Source organism: Chiroxiphia lanceolata, chromosome Z, assembly GCF_009829145.1.
Source record: "Chiroxiphia lanceolata isolate bChiLan1 chromosome Z, bChiLan1.pri, whole genome shotgun sequence".
Taxonomy (NCBI): domain Eukaryota; kingdom Metazoa; phylum Chordata; class Aves; order Passeriformes; family Pipridae; genus Chiroxiphia; species Chiroxiphia lanceolata.
The window spans coordinates 20,317,247-20,331,868 of record NC_045671.1 but is presented as its reverse complement, the minus strand read 5'-3'; the positions used below and the strand labels follow the sequence as shown (position 1 = coordinate 20,331,868).

The 14,622-nt window shown below is 44.9% G+C and overlaps 1 protein-coding gene across 1 annotated transcript in view; it reads left to right on the top strand.

The window, feature by feature from the left end:
• Positions 1 to 263: 263 nt before the first annotated feature.
• CMYA5 (cardiomyopathy associated 5) overlaps positions 264 to 14,622 on the top strand; it is a 48,841-nt gene continuing 34,482 nt past the window's right edge. The window contains exons 1-2 of the mRNA XM_032676830.1: positions 264 to 546; positions 12,376 to 14,557. Coding sequence (XP_032532721.1) covers positions 374 to 546; positions 12,376 to 14,557 — 2,355 coding nt within the window. The 5' untranslated portion in view covers positions 264 to 373. The remainder of the gene's footprint in view (positions 547 to 12,375; positions 14,558 to 14,622) is intronic.

Below are 14,622 nucleotides of genomic sequence, written 5' to 3'. Positions count from 1 at the left end.
AAATGTGCTGTCCACCCCAAATTTGCTAGAGGTGGCTTTGGAAGGTCTGCTGGGGCCCCTGCCCCTTCCTCCCTCTGCTGCCTGGCTGCTCTGTCTACTGTAGAAACAGCTCTGGCAGCGGTGAGAGGCGAAGGGGCCGAGCTACTGGAGGGGCGGCCATTTGGTTTGGACACGTGTCCTGGCACCCGGTTGGTGCTACGGCCCAGGGTAGGAACAGCAGCTACTCTGCGCTGTAACTTGGCTGCATCTATTTAAGGACTGCCCTGAGTCAGGAGAAGTGAGTGCCACTGGGGATGACAGTTGCTTCAGGCAACCCTGGGGAGGACAGGGTTGGGGGTAAAAATCACCGGACAGGGCCTGAGCTGGGAAGGGAATGGAGGGCTCCCGTGGTGCCGAGTGTGATAGGGCGTCTGAGACCTCGTCCTTCATAGAAGATGAAGAAGAAGAGGAAGAAGAGGAGGAGGAGGAAGAAGAAGAAGAAGAGGAGGAGGAGGAGGAGGAGGAGGCGGCTGTGGACCCAGAGGAAGCAGAGGAACTGACTAACAGGTACAGTGTCCCCAGAGATTCACAGCCTCAGGGGGAGCTGGCAGCTCCACCCCAAAGCACGAGCCCCAGAGGATGACAGGATTGGGGTCCTTTGCTGTCTTCAGTGGCTTTCCCCCTTCCTTTACCCAATTGCTGTGGATTAAAAAAAAGGGGGGGTGGGGGGAGGCTGTAATATTTCTTTTTTTTCGAATGATTATGACTGTAATTAAGTTTTGTGCAGTAAGTGCCTACCCTGAGTTCCCTGGAAGCTTTTCTATTTAAAGACTCTCTGATATGCCAGCTCAAGTGGCATCTCCTTCTACTCCTCCCTCTTTGGCTGACTCTTTGTCACATACAGATCTTAAATGCTCTGCAGATATGCTTGTCAGGGAGAAAATGCTCAAAGATTATAATGGTGCATTACAATTTGTTCCTTTTTATGGCTCTTTCTTCCTTCCCACTTGTCCCTCCCTCTTTGGTCTCTTGTTTCTTAAAAAAGGAAAAACTTGTACATGCTTGCCATTGCCAGTAATGACTTGTGTGTGTGGCTGATTTTTGTGGTAGAATGGGAAATACTCTACCACTTAAGATTTTTTTTTTTAATACTTCTGTTTTCTTAATAACTCTTGCACTGAAACAGTTTGTTGTCCTAATATTGCTCTCCTACCATCAAGAAAATAACGAGCAAGGCAGTGGCCCAGTGCCCTGCCCAATATTCCTGTGCAGGATGTGGAGGTGTCTGCAACCTGATCCATGCAGGCAGACTCCTCTGGCTTTGCCAGCACAGTTGGTTTCATAAAGAGACTGTGAGGCTTGAGAGACCCCTGGCATATAGCAGGTCTCAGGAGTTCTTCCTTGTCTCAAGCAGAGTCCATCAGTTTTGAGTAGTTACTGTAGAAAAAACCAATTTTTTAAGAAATGTATGTCATATAGTTCCTCAGGATGGAGAAATCATCCTGCATTTACCACCACTCTCTGTGTATCACAGTTCAAAGTGCTTTCTGACATTGCTGATGGTCACTGGGAGCAAAAAGATGGCAGAAGAGGGGTGGGGGACTCTGTGCCGCCTAACCCACCTGAAGCACTGTAGGAATGAAAGCCAAACAGGGAAATGTACTCCGGGACTGTAGGAAAACCTCCTTGCATGGGGAGCAGAGAGCTAGTTTTCCATGGTGGGGGGATGCCCAGTGACAGCAGTGTGATGCTGCTTTACTGCCAAGGAAGATGTTCACTTTCGAGTCCCATACTGGCACAGGGGTTATGTGCCAATAAACACTGCTTGCACTTGTCTGTAACGCTACAAGAAAACCAGCCAAAGTTAATGGAGCAGAGTTACTTACTGCAAACAGTCTAGATAATTTTCAATGGAATCTGCAATTAAATGGCTAATAATAAAACTCCAACTGTGAAACATAAGTAGGAACAGCTAAAAAGGGAGGGAGCCTCATGATTATTTACTACTTGTGCTGGGAGGATGACTTCTCCCCAAGTGCCTGTTACCAGAATCATAGAATCAGCCAGAAAGGACCTCTGAGATCATCAAGTCCAACCGTTGATCCACTACTGCTGTGGTTACTAGACCATGGCACTAAGTGCCACATCCAGTCTCATCTTAAAAACCTCCAGGGATGGAGAATCCACCACTTCCCTGGGCAGCCCATTCCAATGTCTGATTACCCCCTCTGTAAAGAAATTCTTTCCAATATCTAACCTAAACCTCCCCTGGCACAACTTGAGACCACGCCCTCTTTACTTGCTGGTAATTGCCTGGGAAAAGAGACCAACCCCCACCTGGCTACAACCTCCTTTCAGGGAGTTATAGAGAGTGATGAGGTCTCCCCTGAACCTCCTCTTCTCCAGGCTGAACAAGCTCAGCTCCCTCAGCCTCTCCTCACAGGACTTGTGCTCCAGTCCCTTCACCAGCCTTGTCGCTCTTCTCTGGACCTGCTCCAGCACCTCAATATCCTTCCTGAACTGAGGGACCCAGAACTGGACACAGTACTCAAGGTGTGGCCTTACCAGTGCAGAGTACAGGGGAAGATTGCTTCTGGCTGGCAACCTTTGCAATGCAAACTTGAGCACTGCATCTCACCACTTACTTACATCACAGCAAACAGTCCCTTTAGCTTCGTTGTTTAAACACAGCAGAGTTTCTCTCTGTTCTGAAGTGTCTTACTAATAAAAAAAGTCAGAGTATACCAGAGTAGATTTTAACAGCTATGCTGTATGCTAACTGAGCATATTTAAATCTATTTGGTTAGTTTAACTAAGTCCAAGAAGATGTGAAATTTTGAGTTAGGCACAAATGTGGTAACTGCACCAGCTGCTCAGCAATAGTTTAGGGAAGTAAAATAAAACTGACTCTATCTGCTTGGGTGTTGTCACAAGTATCAGCAGGGCTGTTCAGCTTCAGGCCTCCTCTTGTGCTCAGTGCCTGGGAGAGCTCCTGCCAAGAACAGCCAGGTTGAGCCCCTGTGACATATTTACTCAGGCTGAACTAATTATCTGTTGACAAACAGGTTTTCAAGCCCCCATTGCAGAATAGCTTTTTTTGTGTGCATGCCCTATGAAAACATAGCTTGGAGGAGGTGTAACTAATATGCAAACATGGCTGAAGACAGCCCATCTTGGACTCTGCTGTCATCAATTTATTTTTAACAACTCCAAGCTCTCTGTTGTTTCTGCCTTCCTCCTCTGCATGCAGTTGAACAGCACCTGTTGTGCAATGTTGCAGTCAGCAGGACAGTCCCCGCTGGCTCCTATTTCCACCTTTCCAACATGTTAAGTAGCCTTATACCCATTTTATATCATGCATCAAGATGGCTGGCCCAAGGTCAGGAAGCACCCATGTGAAAGAAGCAGACATCTCTGGGACACCAGCCTCTGAGCCCTGACCAAACAGCTCCACTTCCACACTGTGCAGCAGCTGCAGCAAATAAAATCCCAAAAGCTGCAGCGGAACTTATGACTTGTACCAAAATTATGATGCATGCCCATTAAAGGCAGAAGAGTTTGGGGTTTGCAACTTTATTACCCTTTTCAATGTAATGTTTAAATAATTTGGTTTCCTCACACAGGTTTTTATACAAGTAATGAGATTAATATGCAGCATCAGAACCTATTAAAAAGATGGGATAAGGGCTTCATATCCTTGTCAGCATAAATAACCCACTGATCTGCACAGAGTTCTTGAAATATTTTCTTGCCTTTGGGTATTTTACTATCTGAGATAGATGAATTGTGCCAGATGGCTTCTGTTTCTAGCTCTATGTATCTAGTTAATCATCTTAACAGAGAAAATCTTTTGAAAGTGTGTATTGCTTTAAGGCAAGCATGAGTATGAAATGAATAGGTTTTCATTTTTGTGTTGGTAATGGTGAGATTTGTCTAACTATACAAAAATTGTTTACTGTTTAACTGGTTTACATACCTGCTGGAGTATCTGTATCTCTAACAACTAAGTGATGGGTGAGCTGTTCTGGCACAGTTCTGTCTCAGACTATTCTCAGCTGATTTCCTTTTGCAGTGTGAAGGCCTCCGGTCTCTGGATGTGTCTATGTACAGGGTTTACATAAAAATGGCTCTACAGCCAATTTATAAGTGTTTCTAAATACCTCATTTGCCTGGAATTGGTGTGGGGTTCATTTTATCTGCTCGTTTAGTGGTGGCCTATAACCAGTAGATGGAGAGAAGTCCTGGAGTTCTGGAATTGTTTGGGTTTTGGGGGTTTTTTTGTTTATTTTGATGGTGGTTGGTTGGTTGTTGGTTTCTGGTTGGTTTTGGGGTTTTTTTTGTTTTAAATGAAGCAGTCCTTCTGCAAGATCAGAAGTGTGTAAGCTTTAGAGCCAGGTCTAGTTTGGAATGATTGGTGAAAACGGGTAGAACAGGAAGCACAGTGGAGAAGGGATCTGCCTGCCATGTGGGGGTTGCTGCAGCATCTAGGAGAGCAAAAGAGTGGAATGATAGTAAATGGGATATGGGAAAGAAGGGGTGGGAAGGGGAGTGCTGGGGATTTGTCTTCCCAGGAAAAGGTTTACCATTCTCTGCTGAAAGCAGAGAAAGATGTGGGGAAAGGGTATGTGATTTTAGTTTCCCTGATGAGGCAGTGCCTGCCTTGGCCCAGGGTGGAAGGGGCTGGCAGGGCTGCTTTTTTGCCACATGCATCAGGCACATGGGCAGGGAAGGTAAGGGTGCTGGGAAGTGGAGCTGTGCAAGCCATCTCAAGCATGTCGTGGCAGAGGCTTGAACAAAAAGTCACTGAGAGCAGCCAAATGGGGCAAAATGCTGAGATGGGGGCATAGCAGAGGGGAGGGGTGCAGCCAGTGACCCCACCACACACCCCAGCCCCTGCTGGGTCCTGCAACTGGGTACTCCATGTTTTCTTTCTCTTCAGCCTTTTGGATAATATTAACTGAGTCCTTAATAAAGGTCTGCATTGCCGTTGGGATCTAAAATAACACTCGGACTTCAAGGAGTTCTCCACTGGGTCTCAGCAGAGTGATTAAATAACTGTGTAAAGGAAGTCTCCCATCCAGACTCAGGTGTTTGATTCCTGTGCTCCCTCCACAACATGTATGGTGGAGAATCCAGAATGCAGGAGCAGGACAGACCTTTGGGGCATAGAGGTACTGCAGTTTCTCAAGCACCATCTGATCCCGCAACTGGCAATGCCACTAGGACATAGCACAACCTGGTGGCTGGAAAAGTGATCAGCACTGTGGCAGGTTGTGTCCCTTTTCAGACATTTCTAAGTGTTGGGAATGGAACAAAATATGTGAGACAGCCCAGCTCCTGGCTCCCAGCTACTCATAATACAAATCAGCTTTGTGAAGCTGGACAAGCAGCTGTCTTACCTTTTTTTTAGGATAATTATTAATTTGAATTTGAGCAGATCCATGAGCTACTCTGTTGCCAGAAGAGGCATCATCAACACTGAAGGAAATCAATAATACGTTATCAAGTTACAGGCTGGGTTTAAAATGGTGACTTTCTGTAGCACCTAATTCTCTTAGCCTGAAGAAAGGGATGGATGAACTATAACCCTCGGAAATGCAGAGCAGTAGGCAGAGACCATGCTGAGCATACTGATTTCTGTAGGGGAAAAAGGGCAGCATGGTAAAGGCTGAAACTACAGGAATATTCAGAACAAAAATAAAAGCACAGCAAAATAAGTAGTTCCTTTCTCCTGGGAAAGCAATCTGACCACTACAAGTTTCCATGACCCCTGCATTGTTCCTGAAGTAGGAGCCCTCAGAGAATGAGACGTCTTGTCAATGCAACCTAGGCTGACATCTTGGTCATTTTATCTACATTGTTTTCAGCTTGTGAGGTGCTATGCAGCAAACAGCAACAAATTTTGATGATACCAGCCATGCAAGGTCTGATGTGAAGAGGATAAAGGGAGGCTGTGGAGGATTTTAGAAAGATCATGGGCTGGCTGTGTCTCTTTGTGATAGTTGTGATGTGCACAGGTGTGCACACCTCACTCACCATGTGTCTAAACACAACTGCTCAGCAGCTGGGGAGGTGAAAACTCTTCCCTGGAATAATACATGAGGGAACATGACCCCAGCCTGACAGGCTGGATTAGAAACCTGAAATCCCATTGGACACAGCATGTGAGAAGAAGAAGGAGGCAATAAGACAAATCTGATTTGGAGCTATTTTAGCAGGAAGCACAAAACTGGTTGTCAGCGTCTCCAAGACTTATAAAAGGTTTAAGTTGATGTCCTAGCAGTGAAATAACAAACTGATAGCATATGTGCCAACAGGATTGGATGTGAAATATCTACATGGAAAAAAGACATCACTGGCTTTTGTCCCTGGATATCAGTGGCTTCATATCTGTATTTATGGAGCTGAAACATTGCAAACAGCTTTTTGCAATGGCAGACACTTCCTCTGACTAGAGAGAAGGGTCTTTTAGCTACTACTGAGCAGTATACAAATTGTTGACAAAACTAGGACAGCATTTGGAATGTGTTGGAAGGAAATGCATGAGTTATGTGTCTTTCATTCTGGTCTTTAAAGTACAAAGCAGCATCTCATCACACTGTAGAGGAATATGAACTGTGACTGGTTTGTGACCATGAAAATGAGATAATGATGTGAATAATTCAAGCTTTTTGCATAGACAGGGCCAGGGCAACCCATTCGTATTCACTAATATCAGCTAAAGTGGGTGGGAGTGCTACTCTGTTCTGCATGAAGTTTTATTTAATAGTGCCAGGTACTGCAGAAAAATAAGTTTAAAAATATGAATGCGATTTAGATGTTGAAATATGTGGGGGAAAAAAAAGATTTGTCATGTTGTTATTGTGGACTCAAATAACAGAAAGCTTTCTTAGTACTGTTGCTATTCATTCCTATTTTTTTAATTTAATTTTATTTGACTATGCCCCAGTCAACTTAATGCCAAGCTATGGAAATGGCAAAGGAAAAGCTAGCAGAAAAATCAGTATAGATGTGTCTGCTGGGCCTCTTCCTCCCACCTGTAAGTTTCCTCTTATGGAACCAGCCTTGATAGAGAGTACTACATCAAGGCAGAGAATCTGCTGCACATCCTGGGGTTTATATCTGTTTGAGAGCTAGGCTTGGTGGAGGAGGCATGAGGAGGCATGTGATTATTTAATATTGCACTGTCAGACTTGCTTTGATTTGTGGACTTTAGTCTAACTTGTCCCGCTAGTCACTGTTTCCAGGCCAGCCCCATCACCACAATTGGCTTTAAGCCCCATTGCCAGAGTTTGATACTGTCCTCGCACCGAGGAAATCAGAGAAGAGACAATCTGAGCATGGGCCAGCCCAGAGTAGTCCCTCTTGTTACACGCACCAGAAAGCAAATTCATGAAAGGTAAGGGCAGCACTGCTAGTAGCAGGATTACCTTTCTGTTTACATTAGCTACTGAGCAGTTTTGCTGAGTGACCTTTACAAAAAAACTTACAGTTCAGAGAATTTGCTTGATGGAGCAATTATGGTTCTCTGCAGGATTTCTTCTTCTCCTCCTTCAAGGACCTTTGCCTTCTGCCTGGTGCTCAGCACCCTCTGGAGCAAAGTCAACTGCTCTCTGGGGGTGTCTCTTTGTCTCCATAGCCTGCAGGAACCTCTGGCACCCATGTGGTGGTGAGTCACAGCCACATGTCAGATGGGTTCTCCTTCTCTGATCCCATGGTCAGGAGCTAGGTTTCTTCACTGTAGCTTGAGTGCTTTATCCTAATCAATTGGCAAGTGAGCCTTCTCTCCGTTCAGTGGAAGACTGACATTTTGTGGGCATAGGTGTGCATTCTTCCATGGGAGCGACAGACACTTCACCACTTCTGCTCTCCTGAAGGCTATGCCTTGTCCAGCAGACACTTTGTCTTTTTTTTCATCAGCTAAAAATGTGATTTCCATAAATGAACTATTGTCTACTCAAGAAAATTCAGGGTTGAGTGTTTTCCTTATATTTTCTGTGCTTTTTTGGGGAGTATATCCTAGAATCATAGAATCAGCTGGGTTGGAAGGGACCTCCGAGATCATTAAGTCCAACCGTTGATCCACTACTGCTGTGGTTACTAGACCATGGCACTAAGTGCCACATCCAGTCTCATCTTAAAAACCTCCAGGGATGGAGAATCCACCACTTCCCTGGGCAGCCCATTCTAATGTCTGATTACCCCCTCTGTAAAGAAATTCTTTCCAATATCTAACCTAAACCTCCCCTGGCACAACTTGAGACCACGCCCTCTTTACTTGCTGGTAATTGCCTGGGAAAAGAGACCAACCTCCACCTGGCTACAACCTCCTTTCAGGGAGTTATAGAGAGTGATGAGGTCTCCCCTGAACCTCCTCTTCTCCAGGCTGAACAACCCCAGCTCCCTCAGCCTCTCCTCACAGGACTTGTGCTCCAGTCCCTTCACCAGCCTTGTCGCTCTTCTCTGGACCTGCTCCAGCACCTCAATATCCTTCCTGAACTGAGGGACCCAGAACTGGACACAGTACTCCAGGGGTGGCCTCACCAGTGCTGAGTACAGGGGAAGAATCACTTCCTTGGACCTGCTGGCCACACTGTTCTTGATACAGGCCAGGATGCCATTGACCTTTTTGGCCACCTGTGCACACTGCTGGCTCGTGTTCAGCTTCTTGTCAATCCAAACTCCCAGGTCCCTCTCTGTCTGGCTGCTTTCCAGTCACTCTGTGCCCAGCCTGTAGTGCTGCAGGGGGTTGTTGTGGCCAAAGTGTAGGACCCGGCACTGGGCCTTGTTGAACCTCATCCTTTTGGAATCGGCCCAACTCTCCAACCTATCCAGGTCCCTCTGCAGAGCCCTCCTGCCTTCCAGCTGACCAACATTCCCCCCTGCTTACTGTCATCTGCAAATTTACTGATGATGGACTCAATCCCCTCATCTAAATCATCAATAAAGATATTAAACAGGACTGGGCCCAACACTGATCCCTGGGGGACACCACTAGTGACTGGCTGCCAACTGGATGCAGCACTGCTCCCCAACACTCTCTGGGCCCGGCCCTCCAGCCAGTTCCTAACCCAGCACAGGGTGCCCCTGTCCAAGCCGTGGGCTGCCAGCTTTTTCAGGAGAATGCTGTGGGAGGTGGTGTCAAAGGCCTTGCTGAAGTCCAGACAGACCACATCCACAGCCTTCCCCTCATCCACCAGGCAGGTCACCTGCTCATAAAAGGAGATCAGGTTGGTCAGACAGGACCTGCCCTTCCTAAACCCGTGCTGGCTGGGTCTGATCCCTTGTCCATCCCGTAGGTGCTGTGTGATTGCACCAAGGATAATCTGCTCCATAACCTTACTAGGCACTGAGGTCAGGCTGACAGGCCTGTAGTTTCCCAAGTCCTCCTTCCCGCCCTTTTTGTGGATTGGTGTGACATTTGCCAATTTCCAATCATCTGGGACCTCCCCAGTGAGCCAGGACTGTTGGTAGATGATGGAGAGAAGCTTGGCGAGCTCTTCTGCCAGCTCCCTCATCACCCTTGGGTGGATCCCATCTGGTCCCACAGACTTGCAGGGATCCAAGTGGCTCAGTAGGTCACTAACTGTTTCCTTTTGGATTACAGGGGGGCTGTTCAGATTCTTATCTCTTTCTACAAGCTCCAGAGGCCAGCTGTCCTCAGGAGAACGACAGGTTTGTAACCATCCTCTGCTACCAAATATGTCATGGTTTGAGAGCCCCAAAATCCAATTCTCTAGTCCAAGCCCCCTCCCACATCTCAACCCAGGGTGAGATGGGTTTTCCAGACACCACACAAGACTCAAAATGGGGGAAGGGATTATATATTACAATGACTGTACAAAATAAATACTACAATACATTATATACAATCTTAGCTATCTCTACCACGACATAAAAGTATTTACAATGGATCAAATCTCTTCTCCCCTCCAAATAAAAGTCCAGGAGGGAAGAAGGAAAGATCCTTTCCACTTTCAGAGTAGCATTCTCTTCAGAGTAGCAGTCTATCTCTCTCTCTCTTCCATGCAGCAGCTGTAGCTGGATCTCTGACAGTACACACGAGGGGGTATCCAAGCCCTCTCGGCCATTCGTCTCCAAGTGAGGGTCTTATCTTCCGTGGGCTACATTCACCCGGACAAGGTCGTTTCACCATGGTCATATCGACGAAGCTCAGGGGTCTTCGTGGCGGCCCATGTCTTCAGGGGAATCAAGCCCCTTTGCAGAGCTCCTGTGCTCTGCTTCAAGCAGCAGGGGGGCCAAGGTCACCCCCTCTGCATTCCTTCTCGGAGCTTTTCAGCTCCTTTCTGCAGTGCTGTAGCACTTCAAGACTCTTTCAAGTAAGAGTTCATCATCCTCCTCTCTCTCGGAGGTCTCAGAGGGGTTTGGGGTTTTGTTTCAGTTCTTACACGAACTTTCTCTCTCTCTCTGTAGAGCCTAATTCTCTCTCTGCTGCTGGCTCTCTCTTGGCACTCTCTTCCAGGAGTTCTCTCTGTGTTCCTGCCTGCCTGTTGTTGCTGCTTGGTCTTATCTCTTCTGGCTCTCTGCCACTTTCTCCGTCCACTGCTGTTCCACCACCGTTTTTCAGTATCTTTTGCTGCGGCTCACAGTGGAGAAACATCCCCCGGCTCAGCTACAGACACTTAGCCCAGTCTTACACTGTTCCAAGTCCCTGCAGCCCCCAGCCGGGGTTGGGGGGTGGGCCTCAGCCCCCCGTGGGGCTGGGGGCCCCTTCTCCTTGTGGCCTCAGAACATGGCCACCTCTCTCAACAAGTACAACTACCTTTCTCTTCAGGTCTGCTTGTGATATGTTTATATTTTGCAAAAGCGCTCATTGGCTCAAAACTTCAAGGGTCACCACCCCCTGGGGATTTACCATTTTATAACTTCAGGGGGGAAACTCTTTCCCCCCACCACACTGTCTTACTGTTGACAACGGAGACAAAGAAGGTGTTAAATATCTCAGCCTTTTCCTCATCTTTGATAACTATATTCCCGTCCATGTCCAGTAAAGAATGAAGGTTTTCCTTGCCCCTCCTTTTGCTATTGATGTATCTGTAGAAGGACTTTTTGTTATCCTTCACAGAGGTGGCGAGATTCAGTTCAAGTTGCGTCTTCGTCTCTCTAATTTTCTTTCTACATGACCTAACTATATTCTTAAATTCTTCCTGAGTAGTCAGCCCTTTTTTCCATAATCGGTAGGCTCTCTTCTTTACCCTAATTTCTTTCAAAATCTCCCTGTTCAGCCATACCAGTCGTCTTCCCCGCTGGCTCACCTTTTGGCTCACTGGGACAGCCTGCTTCTGTGTTTTCAAAACTTGCTCCTTGAAGTACGTCCATCCCTCCTGGACCCCTTTGTTTTCAAGGGTTGTTTCCTGGGGTACCCTAAAAATACTCCCCCTCCCCAGACACATTATGTCTTCTAATTGCTTTTTCTCCATGAAACATCGGAGAAAACCAGAATACGGAGAAGTAGCTCAATTTCAGGAGACTCTGAACAGTTCCCTGAAACATCAGTGAAAGAAAGATTGCAGAAGTTCAGTTCACACTTAGAAGCAACACATCCAAAATCTTTTCAGGGAGCAAGAAGTAGAATTCTTCTAATTGCTTTTGCTAGTCTTTACACTCTTACTTTGAAGACCATTTTCCTTTCTAAAGCTTCCCTGAAAATTGTTTCTCCAGCCTTTTCTTTTAACTGAAAAATTTGATTGCAGCATATGATAATATATTGATTATACATCATAAAGTTTAAAGCTAGCTTTATGAAACTTTGCTATTTCATTTGGGGAGAGTTCAGGTTTTTTTAATTGTTGAATGTATTCTAAATTACTTTGTTAAATACTGAGAGTGCTCAGGGGATGAAACATATGAGAAGACAGAATCAAACTAGTGGATATACTAGTACATATATATATATATATACTATATATATATATACTCCTTTGTATCATGTATAATGATTCACACTTGCGCAAAGCCAGTGTGGTGCTATTAAAACACTGACAGTATCTAAGTGTTTAATACAAGGTTTAATTTATACTGTGAAATAAATATTTGCTGGAGATCAGCCCCAGAACCAGCTCAATCTCACACTGGCAAAACAAAGTTAGATCAAAGACTGTTTTTCCTGCTTTGTCAAAAGCATTTAAACACCTCCCCTTCATTGAACTAACCTTGCAACATGCAACTTTACACAAATTCATCTAAAATATATTTGGCAGATGAAATAGGAGTTTTCTTATGCTTCTACTTCAAAATTTATGCTTGTGCAGTATTTTTACAGCTTTGAAAAGTGTTTTTGCTGTAATGAAAAAAATTAGGTTTTACAGCAATAATTTAATTTCTTGTGTGTTTTTACAGCTTTCTTTTTTTTCACTGTGTTCTTTCTTTATGCAGTTTAAAAGATCTTATCCAAAGTGAAGATGTGAAACCCAAGCTTCAGTACATCATGACTAACCCCTCCTTTTCTATGGTAACATGTCAAAGTGAAGACAGTGGAATAACCTGGGAAACCAGCTCGAGCAGATGTTCTACTCCCTGGACCTCAGAAACTAGTACAACTTCTGATCTTTACAGTATGGAAAGTTCACCAGTAGGTTCTCCTCCAGGAAAAGTTATCTTTGTTATGGATGAAGGTAAAATTGTTCGGAAAAGGACACGAAAATCTTCAAATAGGGTGCCGATGGCTACAAGCCGGAAGGGAGGCCAGAGCAATAAAAAACGTGACTCATCTGGAATGCAGAGGCAAGAACCAAGAACTGTTCTAGGAGATCTGCAGGCCTCCGTGTTGAATGTTGAGCAGGTGGAAATGCGAGACACAGATGAAGAAATACTGGACAACAAAGAGGATCTAGAGAACACCACAGAAGAGCCGGTAAAACGTGCTCCTATAAGATCAATATTTAGGGAGAGCAGACTGAGAAAAGTTGGTCCGATCCTTGGAGGACCAGTACAAGCTAGAATCCAACTGTTCAACTCAATTTTTGGAGGGAGTGGTCCACTCCCTGAAACATCGGAGAAAACCAGAATACGGAGAAGTAGCTCAGTTTCAGGAGACTCCGAACAGTTCCTTGAAACATCAGTAAAAGAAAGATTGCAGAAGTTCAGTTCACACGTAGAAGCAACACGTCCAAAATCTTTTCAGGGAGCAAGAAGTAGAATTCTTGAAACACCATCAGAGAGAAGAAGGAAGCAAAGAGAACAACTCATAGGACACAAAAATCAAAGCTTTTCTTCACCAACATCACCTCTTGAAAAACATCTTACTAAGAAAGATGAAGTTTCATCTGAAAATATTCAACCTATTAAAATGAAAGAAGGAACTTTTCAACATGAGGAAAGAAAAGACAGACAACCTCTTCTGGAGAGTACAAATCAGATACCAGGACATTCCCTGAAGTTCTTCCCTCCTAAAGAAGCCAGGAAACAGCTAAGTCATTCACCTGTGGCCAAAACATCAGTTACAGAGCCAACAATCTCCAGGTCGTTAGAGTCTGATGAGAAACAAGTGCCACTTCCCTCAGCTGAAAATACAGACCAATCCATGCTGACAGCATCAGGTCATCTGGATGAACCAAAAAAGCAGGAATTTCAGCCCAATTCTACAGATAGAAATACTCAGCATATTTTGCCTATGGTATCCATGTCAGAACATCTTGAGAGGGAAGGACAGAAGTCTTACTTACCTAGTGCTCCATCAGCTAAATCCAAATATTCCACTCTAATTGAAACAGGACAGGAAGATACTATTCCTCAGTCATCAGAAACTGCACAATCTGAGTCTGAAAATGTGCTTTTACCATATCCTGGAGGTGAAACAGAGAAGCAAGAAACTAAGTGTCCCTTATCAACAACTGCACTGTCAGAATCTGAGAGTTCAGGTCTAATGGATTCTGCTGAAAGAAAAGAGGGTCAAGAGACCTCTCTCTCAAAAACTCAAAATATTCATCTGGAGAACCAAACAAAGTCTGAACAAGACTTTTCCTCATCCCTTCAGGAAACAGATGAGCAGGCAATTAAACTAAATCCACCAATTCCAGAAAATATAGATTCTAAATATTTTGGCATTTCATATCCTATTAATACAGGAACAGAAGAAACTCAGAAAAATTCAGCTACAGATAAAGCAGTAGATTTTGGTCAGTCTGATTTTTCCATTGAAAAAACCAAACCAGCAGAAAGTGCACAAATGGAGATGGATTTCTCATATTCCAACAAAGAAATTGGAGAATTAGAGACAACACAGATGGAGACAGAGCATCTGGACTTCTCTTCTTCCAAGGGAAAAATAAAGGAATTGGAGGGTGCACAGCTGGAGATGGAGCATCCAGACTTTTCTTTTTCCAGGGAAGAAATGGAGGAACCAGCAAGTGCACAGCTGGAGACAGAACATCCAGATTTCTTATATTCCAGGGGAGACACAGAGGAATCAGAGTGCGCAGTACTGGAAACAGAATATCCAGAATTGCTTTTTTCCACAAAAGAAGCAAAGAAATCAGGGAGTTCACAACTGGAGAAAAAACATCAAGAATTTTTTTTCAAGGACGTATCAAAAAAATCAGAGAGTGCACAGCTGGAGGTGGAGCATCTAGACTTTTCTTTTTCCAGGGAAGAAATGGAGAAACCAGCAAACACACAGCTGGA